Genomic DNA, 18,980 nt, shown 5'->3' with positions numbered 1-18,980 from the left:
TTCAAGAATATTGCTGTTCCACCTACTGGTTCCAGATCAGCTAACAAAACACAAATACTGTGACTGTGTGGCTACTCTACAATAAATTAAAGGGGACCCAGGTCAGTTTTGGTACGCGATTGCGCGCACGTCCGAATGTGTGGAGGAAGTGCACGTGTTCCATTGACAGTCTTATGCAAGCCACCATGCACACAGGCAAGATGTCCGAAGCTGCTGCTGTATCAGAGAACAACGGACTAAATGGTAGGTGTCTTCGAAATGCTTGGTTATATATCATTGTCATTCTAATTGTTTATTAGAAAACTTGTCAAATCATTTGAAACTGTGTATTTTGATACTTTACTATCTGGTTTTGAGAGATAAACCAATCTACTGAGCTTTGGGTTGATTTTCTATGTAGACATGGAAAAGGGTTGTTGGAGGGCTAACATCGTGAACGGTGTGCTATTTCTGTATTGACAGTATCATGGACCAATAGGATTTTAAGAGGCGGTGTAAACTGTATGATTGACCATCAGTAAAACCAATCGTTGATGCACGTGGTGCTGAATAGGCGGGGTGATTTTCATGGCAATAAGACATAGAGATAAATGGAGGACTCTTCTTTATCTATGGCAGTTATAGTTTCAATGACCTCATGGGCAGCGCCATTGAGGCTACAACCCACAGGAACCTCCACCCAGTGGTGGACTACTATGACTACTTTCAAATGGCGGATGCCCGCAATGGCGCTGCCCATGCTAAAATAGAATAGAGGCTTCTATAAATCTCTATGCAACAAGACGCGATGGAAGAAGAAGAAGAAAGAAGTCTGAAATATCAAATATTGGGTTTGGCCAAATGTTCTGAATTTAAAAATGTTGTAATAGTTCATATTCCCAAGGGCTGAGGAAAAAACATTCCGAAAACCTAACGAAATCTACTTTGAAATAATACTTCATTTTCTTTTGCATAATCAGCTAATTTTGCATTGTGTAACTGTGTAATAGCTAACGTTACTTGTCGTCGATGTAATCAATACACATAGCATACTGGGCTATTTAATCTGGTTTTGACTAGATGGGATCCAGCTAATGTCAGATAGAAGTGACTTTTCGTAGCAGGTTAGGTTAATTAGGAAAGGGGTTATGGTTAGTTTAAATGCGAAAAAATCTCCCCGACGCGACTCGGAACATGCGACTTTTGACGTCATTTTGACATTGGCTGCATCCCTTCTATCCATGACCAGTTAATCTGCGAGTGTGAATTTATATGTAGACCAGCAAAGAGTGTCTGCTACACCTACCTCAACACACCTGTCAATGAGGGATTGCTGCACTCGACAGTCTGGTCAATTTGTATAAAGCCTGATACCTAATGGAAAATAATAATACAATATGATCAGTCTAGAATGATCTATGTCATATACCATATGCTTTATTACAGATGTATTCACTATATCAGCCCCAAACATACATGTAACACATTTTAATCTTAACATTGCATTGTGATCTTCCTTTGTCAGAGTCTTCTACTCAACTGTGTTTGTCGTTATGAGTGTGTCTATATGGATTTGTCCTGTTAGCACATATTGATGGACTATGTTATCAGACTGGAATGGACTGAGGGACGTGTTTATCAGAGTGTCACACATACCATGCCTCTGGAGTAATCACACAGTCAGCTGTGTGTTAACCTGCCTTTATGGGTCTGGGTTTGGATGTGGTGGAGCATTACCAAGCCCTGAACCAGGGGGGCTCGTTGACTTGGCGCGCTGATTTATTTATGGACACAGTGGAGAACGTTTTACAGGACACACCAGAGCCAGGAGGGGTGGAGTACGAAAGTGGGGGTGGTGAGGCTGGGGATCAGAAGCTTTTCATTCTGAAGTTTGAGAGTACATCTCATGTCAGTTACGTGCTAGCTTCTGTGAGGGTCAGAGGGGGAACAGGTTTATTATTGCTAGAGACAGCTTACTCACTCTGCCTATAAATAAGTGGACACTCATTTTTGCTGTGTAATTCTCAGAATTGAGTAAAGCTTCCTGTCCACTGAAGTGTCATTGTCGGATAAAAAACTTTGGTACCTATCTCTGCATCTGCACTGTTCTTCAAGTAAATGTGTTTTTGTAAAGAGTAGTTTGTTAAAAGTAGTCCTTGTGCATAGAGTTGTGTGGTTTGTTTAACTTTGCAATCATTGGTTTTTGTTTGACACATTTTAAGGTGAAAAATCAGTCTCATCATCACTCTGTTACCGTGGAATTGCCCATCTCACTCCCATCCACACACTTCTTTTGTGAGTCTTTGGCGCCATTGTTTAGGCTATATATTTTATGGTTAGAACGAACCAGGATCTATATTTCTCTACCTCATTTGTTTGAATATTTTCAGGATGTCTTCCAAGTTTTTATGCTGCTTCATGGATCCCCCACACCAAGTAAGCCAGGTCTCCAGGAGCTTCATGGGGTTTTGGTGGGCTTTGTTCCTGTGGGGTTCAAGCCAGCTTGACAAGGGGTTGTGGATGGTGGTCAGGTCATAACACTAGGCTTCCTGGGCTTCTCTGTGACCTCCTACAACAGCTGATAATGGCTACACGACAGAGAGAGCAGCAGCCAGAACGTTCGGCTCACTACCGGCGCCATGGTAACCTTGTTTAGGCGATGGAGCATAGACAATAGCTGTAGATAGTGGCTCGGCTCACGCCACTGTGTCATCCTTGGGATGAACCTGGGTGCTGAGTCGTGCAGGGGGATGGGGACTGCTATCATCCAATGCCTGGCCAGCGAAAACTGTTTGCGCTAGTTACCATAGCCACAAAGGTTTAAAAAAATGTCTAGATCATATGTCTAGATCATTTTTTTTGTTTTAAGGTTAGGATTAGGTGTACGGTTAGCAGTGTGGTTAAGGTTAGGTTTATAATAACATTTTAAGAAGAGAAATTGTAGAAATAGGTGGGGTTTCTGACTTTGTGGCTGTGGTAACTAGTGACAACCCAGTGATACTGACTGAGAGGCTAAATCGGCTAGGCTAACTGTCACATGACCAGATTGTTTACTCTCTCGGCTATGAGATCATGTGCTCTGCTTGTGAGCTCTAGCTTCCTCGTTTCTGGCAGTATGTGTGATGGAAAATGAGAGAGCGATTTGATATGTCTATTCCTTTTAAACTTTTGTGTGTAATATTTACTGTTCATTTTTTATTGTTTATTTCACTTTTGTTTGTTATCTATTTCACTTGCTTTGGCAATGTACACATATGTTTCCCATGCCAATAAAGCCATTTGAATTCAATTGAGATACTGGATGTCTTTCCAGTGACAGTATGTGGATGTCTCTTGCCCCGCAGCCACTTGCCTACCAATATAGCAGTGGTTTCCCGCCAAATTTTGGACACACCTACTCATTCCAGAGTTTTTCTCTATTTGTACTATTATCTACGTTGTAGAATACAAGGAAATATAATCTTCGGCAATTGTGGTACATGTATTGGTTGCCTGATGTGGCTTCTTTATGTATTTCAAATTGCCAAATCAAAACTCGTGTCAGTGTTACTCTGAAGAGTTTGTATCCTAGCTGTTATTGGCACTCTCCCCTGTAGCCAGTCCCTGCCTGTGCTCATGTAGGAGCATGATCAGCTGGCTTGTATATCACAGCAGGGACTGTAAAAACTGTCATCACACAGAGGTATTTACTGCCCTTTCACCATGCAGTAAATAGACACAAGACCGGCTTAGGGAGAGTTAAACTTCCTTGGTTGTGTGTTTCTGCCAGACTTTCTGTCTGTCTAGCTCAGCGTTCAACACAGTGCCCTCCAAGCTCAGGACCTTGGGACTAAAAACCTCTCTTGGCAACTGGATCCTGGACTTCCTGACAGCCGCCCCCAGGTGGTGAGAGTAGGCAACAACACCCCCCCCCCCACACTGACCCTCAACTCGGGTGTGTGTGTAGTTTCCTCCTGTACTCCCTGTTTACCCACAACTGAGTGGCCGTGCACGACCCCAACACCATCATTAAGTTTGCTGACAACACGACGGTGGTATGCTGATCACCGATGACAATTAGGCAGCCAATAGGGAGGAGGTCAGTGAGGTGGTGTGGTGCCAGGACAAAAACCTCTACCTGAATGTCAGCAAGACAAAGGAGCTGATCGTGGACTACAGGAAACGGAGGGCCGAACACACCCCAATCCACATCGACAGGACTGTAGTGGAGCAGGTCGAGTGCTTCAAGTGCCTCTGTGTCCACATCCCTAAGGAATTATCATGGTCCAAACACACCAACTCAATAGTAAAGAAGTTACGACAACACCTCTTCCCCTTCAGGAGACTGAAAATATTTGGCATGGGCCATCAGATCTTCAAAGTTTTATAGCTGCACAATCTAGAGCATCTTGATTGGCTGCCTCACTGCTTGGCATCCGACCGCAAGGTGCTACAGAGGGTAGAGCGTACTGTATATAGCTGCCCAGACTGCATTGATCCATTTTTACCCATCACATACGCTGCTGCTAATTATGTATCCTGTTGCCTAGTCACTTTACCCCTACCTTTATGTACATATCCATCTCAGTTGCCTCTTACCCCTGCACATCGACTCAGTACTGTTACCCTGTGTAATATAGTCAAGTTATAGTTACTCATTGTGTATTTATTCTGTGTGTCATAGTTTTTTTATTTTAATTGTTCTATTTTTCTCTCTACCTTGTTGGGAAGGGACAGTAAGCATTTCACTGTTAGTAAGTCAGCATTTTCACCTGTTGTTTATAAAACGTGACAAATAAAATGTTGTTTGATCTTTATACCCTTCATTTTCCCTTGTCTACATTGTCTTTTGAATGTTTGGTTTTTTTAATCAGAAAAAAACATCAATGTTTTTCTTATAATTTTTTGTTTAGCATACAGGCTCAATGTCCCAAGGTCTGCTCTAACAGAAACCATAGTAATAACATCAACAATGAGATACAAAAACAAACCAAAGTTGCTCTCTAGAGCTCAATGGGGATACATTTGCTTATTCTCCCCTTACTTCGGAATGGAACCAATGTCATGTGTACCATGTGTGCTTGTCCTCAGGGTCCTGGGTGGAGTTGGAGATGAACAGAGCTGCGGTCACAACTGCAGCGAGGTTGTCCCAGTCTGCCTCTGCCGTAGGCCAGGCTCTGGAGCTGCTCCCCCTGCCTCAGGTGGAGGAGGAGGTTGAGTCCATGGTGGGGGGACTGGAGCACGTGCCCTCCTCATCCTCCATCCATAATGGAGACATGGAGAGGATTCTACTGGACGCTCAGCATGAGTCCAGCCGCAGCAACTCTTCCTGTGACAGGTAGGGGGCAGAGTACAGTTCGAATCTTGGCCTTGGAAAACTAGGTAGATCATTACCCCCCTGTTGAGGTCCTTTCATGTTAATTCATTCTGTGTTCCCGGTCCAAAATGAATAAATCCATAATAATACATATATTATCATCTAATGTTGTGTTAGATCTTTTTATCAACTTAAGTTCTTGTGAACATTACAAGTTTTGAACTTCTATTTGCTATTTATGGCCTGTAGGCCTCGTTGACCTGAGCTCATACAACTCGTTTTTGAGTAAAAAAAAGCATCATGTATGGATTATTTTAACAATAACAAATACTCAAATGAAACATATTGTGCTATTTATCACAGACTACTTTGTGTCAAAGTTGAAAACGGACTCTCTCCTCACCAGTGTCATGATCAAAGATATGATCAAGAGCCTCACATACAGTATATCGTTTGGTCATTGTGCTGCCACAGAATGAATTGTGAGCAAGGCCTCAAGAAAGTTTTTATATTCCAGAGCTGTGAGAAAAGTTCTATATATTATTGAAACAATGTTGTGATTGTTTGTGAGAATACCAACAGGTGTGGTGCCTGTGGGGGAAAGATTATATTGGGGAAAGTTTCCCTTGGGGTTGCCATGGAAACCAAGAAGGTGTGTGTGTGTGTGTGTGTGTGTGTGTGTGTGTGTGTGTGTGTGTGTGTGTGCTCAAACACACATGCATGTGGGGGTCTGGGAGAGGAAGTGTGTCCATCTGATGAATGGGCATGTGCCTGAACTCAGTTTTATACACTAATTGTAGTCTCACCCATTAATTTCTAATGATCGGTCATTTTTGACCAGGAACAACACAGGTGTACAAAAGTTAAATAAAACACCCACAATGTTATGAAAATCATTAAAATGTATTTTGTGTGTTCAGATGCCCTGTGTGGACAAAGTCATGGAACCTTATTACAATCAGATTAAATGAACTACATTTTTCAGAGAGAACTTGTAAATCGGTCCAATTCGACCGGAACACAGCAGGAGGGTTAAAAATCTTTTGATTTCCCACGTACTAGCCCAAAATGAATGTGATTTAATATCTGAAGTCATGTAGTGTGAATTGTGCTGTGATGGCGATGTAAATACAATCGATTTACAATAGGAAACAACATCCTCATCAGCTGTGTGTGCACAGGGTGATGTTCCCCACCAAACTTAAATCCACTCACACTGTGTGCTTTCCATTTCTGACCCATGAGGCTGCCTGCTATAAACCCAGGCTTATCTGATCACCCGGAGTCAGTCAGCTGTCAATGAGTCACCTGACAATGTTTACCAGGTGTGTTTCTACAACAGCTTACTGCAGAAGCTCACAGATAGACAGACTCATCCAGACTCATCCATCCACTTTGAGGTTGCAGGCTAAGAGGCAAAGTGAGATCCTAATAGAGGCAAGATCTGCATGCACATTTAGCCATTAGAGATAAAATCTCTCTATTAATATATTGGGAATTTGAACATGCCCCAAAACTTCAACCTGATTACTGCCTACATTCTCTTTCACCAAGGGAGAAAAGACTTGGAGTGCAGTGATTGGCTGTAACAGTTTGTTATTTTGTTGTTTGATCCTCCCTACAGTCCTCCCCGGCCTCATAGTCCCCAGGAGGATGATCATGATGGACAGATCATATTTGATGTGGACGTGAGCAGCAGGAGAGACAGCCAAGTAAGAGTTATTGCTCCGTCTGCCTGAGCTGCCTACGTCACTTGTCTGTTTCCATGGCAATATAACCTGCTGCTTCCCTCACTCTCTGTATCCATGTGAATGACAACCATAGCATTTGTTACTATGGTGATGGCGGCATGAAACCCAGACCCGGTGGGTTTGACTCCATGGGCATGGCAGTAGCCACAGCTTCAGGTTCCATTGCAGTTACACACACACACACACACACACACACACACACACACACACACACACACACACACACACACACACACACACACACACACACACACACACACACACACACACACTGTCAGTGGATGACATGGAAAAGCCACACTCTTGTCTGTTGATGAATGGAGACTTGACTCTATGTGCCTGTAACCATGGCAGCCTCACACACAGGGTTTATTGTAAGGTCTGTATTGTATGGGTGATCAGCCATATAGTCTTAGTGGCTCAACCTAGGATGAGTTGGATGGGCTTGTTGATTTGACTTAAATCAGTGTCCTAATGCTCTGTGTGTGTTCCTGTGCAGTCAGAGGAGGATGCCCTGGAGAAGGAGAAGGACATGGATATCCTCATGAAGGACTCCGACTGGGTAGCAGACTGGTCCAGTCGGCCCGAGAACATTCCCCCTAAGTGAGTGATGTACACAGCCCATTGCTCCTAAAACATACAAGTCTTAGTGTATCTGGTCTCCTTGGTAAATCCTAGTGTGTTTGCATTATACTACTTGGACTGAACATTTTGACATGATGAAGAGAAGATGAATTATACTGTTATGGACAACTTTGGTTTTTCGTTGACGAGTGAATGGTAAACTTGATGATGATGTTGACGTTACTATATGGTAACTATAATGTGTTGTTGCCTGTAGGGAGTTCCATTTCCGCCACCCCCGGCGTTCAGATACACTCAGCATGAGAAACACAAGGGCGATGAAGAAAGGAGGCGTCTTCTCTTCAGAGTTCCTCAAAGTGTTCATCCCCTCGCTGTTACTGTCACACATCCTGGTTCTGGGGCTGGGGTAAGAGAACATAGGACACTATTTGGCCATCAACCTCAGCTCGGCAATCATTTCTGTGATAAATGTGATGTCACTTTTTTTATGGTAGTGAAAAAGCCGAGTGATGACATTTATGGAATGTTTGTTTCAACCCATCAATGGGTCTGCCTGCAGAATAACATTTTCCATTATTTAGCCGTTAACTGGCCAAGTAAACACTCTATTCATAGATGAATGTAGACAAACACAGCAATTCCCAAATATAATCTCATGAACAGCTTTTAATTTCCTTTTGTTACAGTTAACATAACATTAGAAAACTCCAATCCGATCCAATATAGAATGTGGTTAGGAAAATTGAGAGGACTGTTTTGTTTACTGGAAATCAGATACCCATAGAACAGAACTGCAGAACTCTGACTCATACCTGCTCACACACACACACACACACACACACACTTCCATGCAGTTTTCTGTATAGACCAGCAGAGGGTGTGTGGCGGCAGCAGACAGAGGGAAGCTGCAATTCTCCAACCCTGTTTATGTCTGTGTCTGGCTGGTAAAACAGCTGCTGCTGACATGGATATACACCTGCACCACACCCTTAACACACACTTTATGACAGCATACATTATACATTACATGACAGGGACACACTCCACCTGTCACTTATCAACCTACTAGTTAATGACTCAGGGTGTAACTGCCCTCTCCCTCTCTCCCCCTTCAGGGTGTACATTGGGAAGAGGTTGACCACACCCCCTACAAGCTCTTTCTGAGCGGGAAACTGAAGAAGTGCCTGAGGAATGGCTGTAATTTTGGGGGGGGAAATGTTGCTGTTTTGCAAAGAATGCCCGTCTCTCCTCAAACTTTCCCTCTCTCCCTTACCCCTCTTTCTCTCTCTCTCTCTCTGTGCTTTTTCCCACCTGTCAAAGCATTTCCTCTTCCTGTATCCTGCGCAGACCTGAGATGTGCTGTTCTCAGGACAGATGCGTTGCCCTTTCTCTTATTTTACCCCCTGCCCCCCTTTCTATCAGTCATTTTCTGACTGCTTCCAGAGTAAGACCATATTCCCCTTTGCTCCTGTTTGGGTGGGTATTTTGGGAAGCGGCAAAGCGTAAAACCAAACCTAACTCTTCTACACACTAGCTCCAGCACTCTGTAATTGCCTGGTTGTACGAGAGAGAGCTGTCTGCCCTACAGATTTTGAAGATAGAAGTAGCCCAAGATCGTGCCACCTACAACGGTGGTTGGGTGAAACTCTCAAACCCTGAACAGGTCCAACCAAATTCAGAAAGAAAGAAGCTAACCTGAAGATGTGAGCATGCCTTTGAAAGTCATCATTTTGTTCAGAAGTAGAAACACAATTTACTATAGTTATGGTATTTTCGTATAAATGTATTTTACCACCAGTGGTGTATTTATAACGAAGCCTGGGTTTATGATTATGAAGGGTGTTACCATAGTGGCCATCTCAAACCCACAACCACCTGACGCTGTGCACTGGAGGGAATCTGCTTGGCCTGCCAGATGAGATGTCTACAAGACCTATGGTATCAGGAATATGTCTACACCTTGATGGAAAATATCATATTACACATGCATCCAGTTGTTAATCATTATAAAAATGTCTGTCATTTCAAATGCATTTTAAACAATTTTCAAAACTGACATGAATGACTGGAAAACGATGGATATATTCCTCCTATTAAATGTAAACTGACACAGTTGTTTTGTGGGTGGAAGTTGGGTAGCCACACTGGGGTGGTGTGTTTGTTCTGTTGCGTGTCATTCTCTTGTTTGTCTGTTTTGAGTTCTCTACAACATATCATGGGCCCAGTTATTTAGGCCTGGTTCACTGGATAGACCTCTGATATGCCTGCACAACTGTGACAGGTCAACTTCCCACCTTACGCACCTGTACAACATACATGCATACACTTAAGAACAAGCTCATGTGGGTTGTTAGTCCAGCTGGAGAGAGATAAACCCTGATGTTTCACCACACTGATAGCAGGAGCTGGAATGGAGTCCAGATGCAGAATTGTTTGAGAGGCACAACCCCATGTCCAAACTTAAGCATGCTCTGACTGTCACGGCGACCTATGTCACAGTGCTCCAAGATGGACAGCAGTATTTCAAAGTTGACACAATGTGCTGTTTGTACTAACTCCACCATTGGACCTTGCTGAGATCAACCTCTTGTATACAGTATCTTATTTGTATCTCCCTTCTACACAACTGCCAAAAGGAACTGAGGTCCACCTTGAAACTCAACTGTTCTGAGTAACCACGTGCCTCACCTCTGTTCCCAAGCCTCCATTGTGGTTCTTTTGGTCTCACTGTCTGCCTGTGACATTGAGAGGCTAGTCCATGGCATGTTTTTAGAGTTGTTTTTTCTCAATGAGTTTTATTGTCTGTATTGTTGTGACATTGGAGTCTGAACAGACCGAGCATGTAGCTATGATGAGATGGAACTACAGGGATTGAATGAAGATTATGTTAGAAAGACACCTTGCAAGGCCCAAAGTGAAAAGGAAAAGGGATGTGTAGAAATGGTTCCCCTCAAGACTGCTATGGTAACAATAGTTATTATCATACACATCCTTTTGATTTCATTTGATGTTTTTTCCCCTCATTGGAAAATGTAAAAAATAATTTGTCAATAAAATTCCCTGAATCAAGCTGAATTGTTGCTAAGGATTCTTTTGTGATTGATCAACTACACTGAACAAAAATATAAACACAACATGCGACAATTTCAACGATTTTACAGAGTTACAGTTCATATAAGAAAATCTGTCAATTGAAATAAATTCAATGGGCCCTAATCAATGGATTTCACATGAAGCTGCAGGGGTGTGGCCATGGGTGAGTCTGGAAGGGCATAGGCCCACCAACTTGGGAGCCAGGCCCAACCAATCAGAATGAGTTTTTCCCCACAAAAGGGCTTTATTTCAGACAGAAATACTCCTCAGTTTCATCAGGTGGCTGGTCTCATACAATCCTGCAGGTGAAAAAGCTGGATGTGGAGATCCTAGGCTGGCGTGGTTACACGTGGTCTGCGGTTGTGAGGCCGGTTGGACATACTGCCAAATTCTCTACAATTATGTAGGAGGTGGCTTATGGTAGAGAAATGAACCACTCAATGATCTGTGGTTCATTTCCTGCAATTCCTGCAGTCAGCATGCCAATTGCATGCTCCCTCAAAACTTGAGACATCTTTGGCATTATGGCATTGTGTGACAAAACTGCACCTTTTTGAGTGGTCTTTTATTGTCCCCGGCACAAGGTGAACCTGTGTAATGATCATGCTGTTTAGTCAACTTTTTGATATGCCACACCTGTCAGGTGGATGGATTATCTTGGCAAGGGAGAAATGTTCACTAACAGGGATGTAAACCAATTTGTGCTCAGCATTTGAGAGAAATAAGCGTTGCGTGCATATGGAAAATGTTTGGGATCTTTTATTTCAGCTCATGAAACATTGAATCAACACTTGTAGCGTTTATATTTTTTGTTCAGTTTAGAAACACACACAAACTTAAATGCATCATCTCACTATTGTCATGATTTTGGTATTTTCCTAAACAACTATTGTGGTCAGAAGGAAATTTGGTTGAATGCATTGGAGAGACACCCCTTTCAGCTCCTACCCAGGTACCAGCCAGAACCCATTCCTGCTTTGCTTCAGATAAAAGCCAACAGGTAGAGGCAGGGTGATATGGCTTCTAGCCAGTCCTCATACCTCAGCCTATAACACTCAGTCAGTTGTCATATTCCAGAGCCTTCATTTGGAACTGGTCAGGCATACACAACACCAAATGTTTAGCAGAGTGCGCACCTGCAATGGAGCTCGTCATGTCTCTCCCTGAATGTCCCTAGGGAGGCCACAGGCCTGGTTCTGCTGACTGGAACCTCTTTCTCTTCCTGGACATTGTCCCTCTCTTGTTGTTTCTCATATCGCTGTCTTTATGTAAGTGCATGGAGTCAACACTGACAACACTGTGTTGTTGCTTCTAACATGATTTTGGATCTCTTTTTAAGCTCCTCAACTGGAAAGTAACCACCTCTCTCTTTCGCACTCACACACATCCTGTTACTAAACTGATTAGGTTCAAATTATCAATCAGTGAAACCCCTTTTAGTGACCTCTGGCTTTCTGTAGGCACAGCACAGATTTACTGTAGAGGTCTCACCAACCACTGGTGAACAACACCTGCTCTTTCTATGACATAGAAAATCAGTTGTCCAACTGAATGTATTCAACTGAAATGTGTATTCCGCATTTAACCCAACCCCTCTGAATCAGAGAGGGGCAGAGGGCTGCCTTAATCGACATCCACGTCTTCAGCTCCTGGGGAACAGTGGGTTAACTGCCTTTCTCAGGGGCAGAACAATTTTTTTTACCTTGTCAGCTCAGGGATTCCATCCAGCAACCTTCCTGTTACTGGCCCAACGCTCTAACCACTAGGCTACCTGCCGCCCCATAGACTGACCAGGTGAAAGCTAAGATCCCTTATTCATGTAACCTGATAAATCCCCTTCAATCAGTGCAGATGAAAGGGAGGAGACAGGTTAAAGAATGATTTTGACGCCTTGAGACAATTAAGACATCAAATCAAATCACCTTACAGTGAAATGCTTACTTACAGGCTCTAACCAATAGTGCAAAAAAAAGGTATTAGGTGAACAATAGGTAAGTAAAGAAATAAAACAACAGTAAAAAGACAGTAGCGAGGCTATAAAAGTAGCGAGCCTACGTACAGACACCGGTTAGTCAGGTTGATTGAGGTAGTATGTACATGTAGATATGGTTAAACTGACTATGCATATATGATGGACAGAGAGTAGCAGTAGCGTAAAAGAGGGGTTGGCGGGACACACAAAGCAGATAGTCCGGGTAGCCATTTGATTACCTGTTCGTGAGTCTTATGGCTTGGGGGTAAAAACTGTTGAGAAGCCTTTTTGTCCTAGAATTGGCACTCCGGTACCCCTTGCCATGAGGTAGTAGAGAGTGGCTGGGGTCTTTGAAGATTTTTAGGGCCTTCCTCTGACACCGTCTGGTGTAAAGGTCCTGAATGGCAGGCAGCTAAGCCCCAGTGATGTACTGGGCCATACGCACTACCCTCTGTAGTGCCTTGCGGTCGGAGGCCTAGCAATTGCCGTACCAGGCAGTGATGCAACCAGTCAGGATGCTCTCGATGTTGCAGCTGGATTTTGTATGTGGATTGTGTATGTGTGCCATTCAGAGGGTGAATGGGTAAGACAAAAGATTTAAGTGCCTTTGAACAGGTTATGGTAGTAGGTGCCAGGCACAGCGGTTTGAGTGTCAAGAACTGCAACACTGTTGGGTTTTTCATGCTCAACAGTTTCCCATGTGTATGAAGCAGTGGAGGCTCCTCAGAGGAGGAAGGGGTGGACCATTCTCTTCAGTGAATTTCATACAAATAAAAATTGGGAAACACTTAAAAAGTTATACATTTTATATAAACTATACTAAACATATTCACGTCACCAAATAATTTATTAAAACACATTGTTTTGCAATGAAGGTCTACAGTATCCTCTAGAATTCTATAGGGTAGCACCATGGTGTAGCCAGAAGACAGCTAGTTTCTGTCCTCCTCTGCGTACATTGACTTCAATACAAAACCTAGGAGGCTCATGGTTCCATAGACTTACACAATAGTTATGACAACTTCCAGAGGACATCCTCCAACCTATCAGAGCTCTTGCAGCATGAACTGCCATGTTGTCCACCCAATCAAAGGATCAGATAATGAATCTAGGTCTGAAAGCATAAGGTACAGCTAGCTAGCACTGCAGTGTATAAAATATGGTGAGAAGTTGACTCAAAGAGAAAGGCAGTAGTTGAACAGCTTTGAACAAATGAATTTCTTCCCAAATAAAGGAGAAGCAAGAGAGAGAGAGATATTTTGTTGTATTCTTTTTCACTTTCACTTACTAGTGAGTTTAGCCAACTCAAAAACCAGGGTCAAACAGAGAGGGCTTGTATGTTAGGTAGCTGGCTATGTCTATCCAACATTGGAACACTTTCAAGTCAAGATAAGCTTTTGGTTTTTAAATTTATTGTCATCGGGCCTGCCGGTGTAACTGCTGAACTGCTTGCGGTACTGCATGATTGTAGTGGGTTTACTAACACGCTAATTCTAGTAGCTATGTTCACTGTGACATTAACACGGTGACAACGATGTAGGCTGTGTGTAGCGGTTAGAAGTTATGATATGAAGGTTTGGCTTGGAAAGTTTTTTTTGACTGGTCACAGAAAGCTGATGTGTTGACCACAAGCGAAGGGAAAATGTGAGCGAAGGTGAGCGCGTAGATGCGAGAAGGAATACAATGATCAAAGGGATCATGCTTTTTTTATGTGGCTGCTAGGAAAGTGAACTGTGTTTGCATGTGATCTGGGGTGTATTCATTCCATCGATTCTGTTGAAAAACAATTCTTAAATGGAAGCAAATGGAATGAAACAGGAATAAACATGCCTGATATTGTCCAATAGAAACTCTCGTTTGTAACTGTTGGAGTAAAGATTACACCCTAATTCAGCTAGACACATGCAAGAGCGTGCAAGTCAATATTGAATGTGTCAATGTCTGTCACCTTGATTACTCAAATTTCTCTCGACCTGTGCACCTACGTTGTAACCTTTCATTAATAGGTTAGTTTGTAGCAACCTCATGATGCGTATAGGGAAAATTAAAGTATCATGTACTGTAGTAGCCTAAACCTATTGATGTTAGATTGATTTGGTTGAATGGAATATGAATGACAGTCATCCAATATGCTGTAATAGAAATAAGGACATGCTCATTTTTTATCATCTTCCATCATCTTCAACGGCACCAACCGTGACTGGTATCAAGAATTCCTAATGTTTGGTGTACTCAGTGTATTTTCTGGTTCAGTGCCTAATGAAGAATACTGTCCTCTAGTGGTGAAAATGAGTATGAGGCGAGGCTCTGCTTTGTGTGTCTCTGTATGTTTGTAGCCTATATGAAATTCATGTTCAGTAGAAATTACTGATATGTGTGTCAATATGGTGAAGTTATGCAATACTCGTACACTCTGACAATACAAATGACACAGATACTGAGAGTCAGACTCTAAAGGGAAGTGTAACTTGATCTTAACACAATTGCACTGAACCTTTTGATACTCAGCCTGGCATGTGGCGAAGTGGTTGACTCGGATAAACAGTCAGTACGGCTTCCTGAATCAGCTGAGTCAGTGGCTGTTGAGCAGCATCCAAGAAAAATTCACCCTCACGCCAATTCTTCTCTAACAAGTGGGACATGAGGCAGAACAGTAATTAATGGTAATCAATGAAGGGGGGGATACAAATAGGAATTATCCTAGAATTCAGTTCTACTTCCTTTGTAATAATGTATGCATACATGGGATGGCATGCCTAGACATCATTCCACCTTCATAATACACTGAACAAAAATATAATCACAACATGTAAAGTGTTGGTCCCATGTTTTATGAGCTGAAATAAAAGATCCCCAAAATTCACAAAAAGGTTATTTCTCTCAAATGTTGTTGTTACGTTCGTTAGAATGAGGAGACCAAGGTGCAGCATTGTAGGCGAACATCTTACTTTTATTCAAATGAACACCGAAAAACAACTAAATACAAAGCGAACATAAAGATCTGCAGGCTACACAGCAAATATACAAAATCAAGATCCCACAAACTAAGGTGGGAAAAAGGCTGCGATAGACACCTGCCTCTGATTGGGAACCATACCAGGCCAAACAAAGAAATATGAAAACTAGATTGCCCACCCTAGTCACACCCTGACCTAACCAAAATAGAGAATTAAAAGGATCTAAGGTCAGGGCGTGACAGTACCCCCCCAAAGGTGCGGACTCTGGCAACAAACCTGAACATATAGGGGAAGGTCCGGGTGGGCATCCACCCTCGGTGGCGGCTCCGGTGCGGGACACAGACCCTGCTCTGCTCTGCTCGTGGCTCCACCAACTTTGTTGCGTGGAGCTGGCACAGGTCGTACCGGGCTGGGGAGACGCACTGGAGGCCTGGTGCGTGGAGCTGCCACAGGGCGTACAAGGCTGGGGAGACTCACTGGAGGCCTGGTGCATGGAGCTGACACGGGATATACTGGGCCGTGGAGGCGCACTGGAGGTCTGGAGCGTAGAGCTGGCACAACCCGTCCTGGCTGGATGCTCACTTTAGCCCGGCAAGTGTGGGGCGATGGCACAGGACGCACTGGTCTGTGAAGGCGCACTGGCGACACAGTGCGTAGAGCCGGCACCGGATATCCTTGACTGAGGAGGCGTACTGGAGACCAGGAGCGCTGAGCTGGCACAACCCGTCCTGGTTGGATGCTCACTTTCGCATGGCAAGTGCGAGGAGCTGGCACAGAACGCACCGGGCTGTGGATGCGCACTGGAGACACATTGCGTATCTCTGCAAAACATGGTGCCTGACTGTTCCCATGCTCCTCACGGCGACTGTCTTGCTCCAGACACCAAACCATCCACTCTACCTCAGACACCTCTCAACTATCTCACAATACTCCTCGCTCAGTCTATCCCGCTCTCAGACATGCCCCTCGGCTTTGCCGACCAACCCGTGTGCCCCCGCAAATAAATGTTTTGGGGGCTGCCTCTCGGGCTTCTGTCGTGGTCGCGAACTCCGGTGTCGTCGTTGTTCCTCCTTCGCTGCCTCTGCCTGCTTCCATGGCAGGGTCTTGTCCCCTGCCATAACCTTCTCCCATGTTCATGATGTCCTCCACTCCCTTTTCTCCCGAGCCCAGGATCCCTGCTCCTCCTGGCCACGCTGCTTGGTCCTTTGGTGGTGGGATCTTCTATTACGTTCGTTAGAATGAGGAGACCAAGGCGCAGCGTGGTAGGCGAACATCTTACTCTTATTAAAATGAACACCGAAAAAACAACAAAATACCAAACGAACGTAAAGTTCTGCAGGCTACACAGCAACTATACAAAATCAAGATCCCACAAACTAAGGTGGGAAAAAGGCTGCCTAAGTATGATCCCCAATCAGAGACAACGATAGACAGCTGCCTCTGATTGGGAACCATACCAGGCCAAACAAAGAAATATGAAAACTAGATTGCCCACCCTAGTCACACCCAGACCTAACCAAAATAGAGAATTAAAAGGATCTCTAAGGTCAGGGCGTGACAGTTGTGCACAAATTAGGTTATGTCCCTGTTTCTCATTTGCAAATATAATCCATCCTCCTGTCAGGTTTGACATATCAAGAAGCAGATTAAACAGCATGATCATTTCACAGGTGCACCTTGTGCTGGGGACAATAGAAAGCCACTCTAAAATGTGCAGTTTTGTCACACAACCCAATGGCACAGATGTCTCAAGTTTTGAAGGACCGTGCAATTGGTATGCTGACTGCAGGAATCTCCACCAGAGCTATTGCCAGAGAGTTGAATGTTAATTTATCTACCATAAGCTGCCTCCAAAATCATTTTCAAGACTTTTGCTGTACGTCCAACCGAACTAAAAACCGTAGACCACGTGTAAGCACGCCAGACATCCGGCTTTTTCACCTACGGGATCATTCGAGACCAGCCACCTGGACAGCTGAAGAAACTGAGGAGTATTTCTGTCTGTAATAAAGACCTTTTGTGGGGAAAAACTCTGATTTGCTGGACCTGGCTCCCAGTGGGTGGGCCTATGCTCTCCCAGGCCAACCCATGGCTGCGCCCCTGCCCAGTCATGTGAAATCTATAGATTAGGGCCTAATTAATTTGATTAGGGCCTAATTCATTTAAATTGACTGATTTCCTTATATGAACTGTAACTCAGTAAAATCTTGAAATTGTAGCATTATACATTTATATTTTTGTTCATTATATGTACATCCTCCTCCATCTCCCTTTTTTCTTTAGATAATATCAGTAAAAGCCTGTTGAGATATGGAGTGTTGTGTTTCACTAGAAAACGACACACAGAGCTGGCCACCACCCTGTAACCCATGGTAACACCACAAGCTGCAATGGGAGGAGCTGGGGAACTTGCCGCCTCTGGATTGGCTGGAAGCAGGTGTTCTGAGGTTCCATATGGGGATTGTGTAGGAGGAGGAGATGGGATGGGGTAGGAGGAGGAATGGAGAGCAACATAATGTTTATTTGTGTGTGTGTCTGTTACCACAGAAAACAGTGATCATTGCTGTGCACTACCTGTTAATCCAGACACAGAAACACATTCTCTATCCATTGGGGGATGTTTAGATATGTGTTATCTGTGGCAGTGTAACAGAAGCGACAATATATGGATTTACGACTCCTTGAACACCATCTGTTTTCGTAATGTCAGGACCATACCCTCCATATGCTGGTGGAATACCCTGAGGTCAGACATGGGGCCCCTTCAGTTTTTTGTCAAACTGCCCACTTTTCTCTCTTATTACCCAAGTCCCTCCCTCTTCCCTCTTTATTACAGAGTGTTGTACGTAAGTATGAAAGGCCACCACAGTGACAGGCCTCTCACTACTCACTACTCTTGATTGTTGGGTGTGGTTGTGTGGACATACTTTTATTGTTTGCATTTGGACATAAAAACTCCTCTTTGACATCCAATCATCCACTCCTCTCTTCCATTCTGCCCTTTCCTAGACAACCCTAATGCTCACCCAGACACGGGCCCCGATGTCCCCCCTGGAGAGCAGCCAGGCCAGTTTGTACTATGTTGTTATGGAAACTAGGCCTTGGCTCTGTCTGTCTTGACAGGAGAACAAAATGGCCTTGTGTCCTTCCAAGATGGGCAAACTGTGTTCTGACTCTGCTGAACGCTATTATCATGTGTGATACTGCCTGATCTAGCTTTTGTCTTAATCCTGTTACAAGAAACCATGTATAACATGTTATGTAATCGAAAAAATACAATTTAATGTCATCAAATGTACAAGTATGCATAAATGCCCATGAGAACTTATGATCATCATGTAACTAAA

General features: G+C 43.7%; 1 protein-coding gene across 2 annotated transcripts; it reads left to right on the top strand.

The window, feature by feature from the left end:
* The first annotated feature begins 56 nt into the window (after positions 1 to 56).
* LOC109873737 (BCL2/adenovirus E1B 19 kDa protein-interacting protein 3-like) lies at positions 57 to 10,686 on the top strand. Of its 2 annotated transcripts, XR_002252620.2 has the most exons (7): positions 171 to 243; positions 5,050 to 5,296; positions 6,900 to 6,987; positions 7,526 to 7,629; positions 7,868 to 8,017; positions 8,727 to 9,314; positions 9,450 to 10,680. XR_002252620.2 is itself a non-coding variant. In XM_020465433.2 (6 exons), the coding sequence occupies exons 1-6, from the start codon at positions 174 to 176 to the stop codon at positions 8,773 to 8,775; spliced, it is 708 nt and encodes a 235-aa protein (XP_020321022.1). In that variant the 5' UTR covers positions 57 to 173; the 3' UTR covers positions 8,776 to 10,686. The 2 variants fall into 2 exon arrangements, 1 of the variants encoding a protein (XP_020321022.1); XM_020465433.2 differs by having other exon boundaries at positions 57 to 243; positions 8,727 to 10,686.
* Positions 10,687 to 18,980: the final 8,294 nt, after the last annotated feature.

This window comes from Oncorhynchus kisutch, linkage group LG29, assembly GCF_002021735.2.
Source record: "Oncorhynchus kisutch isolate 150728-3 linkage group LG29, Okis_V2, whole genome shotgun sequence".
Lineage (NCBI taxonomy): Eukaryota > Metazoa > Chordata > Actinopteri > Salmoniformes > Salmonidae > Oncorhynchus > Oncorhynchus kisutch.
The sequence above is the reverse complement of the archived record's forward strand: the minus strand, read 5'-3'. Positions and strand labels throughout refer to the sequence as shown.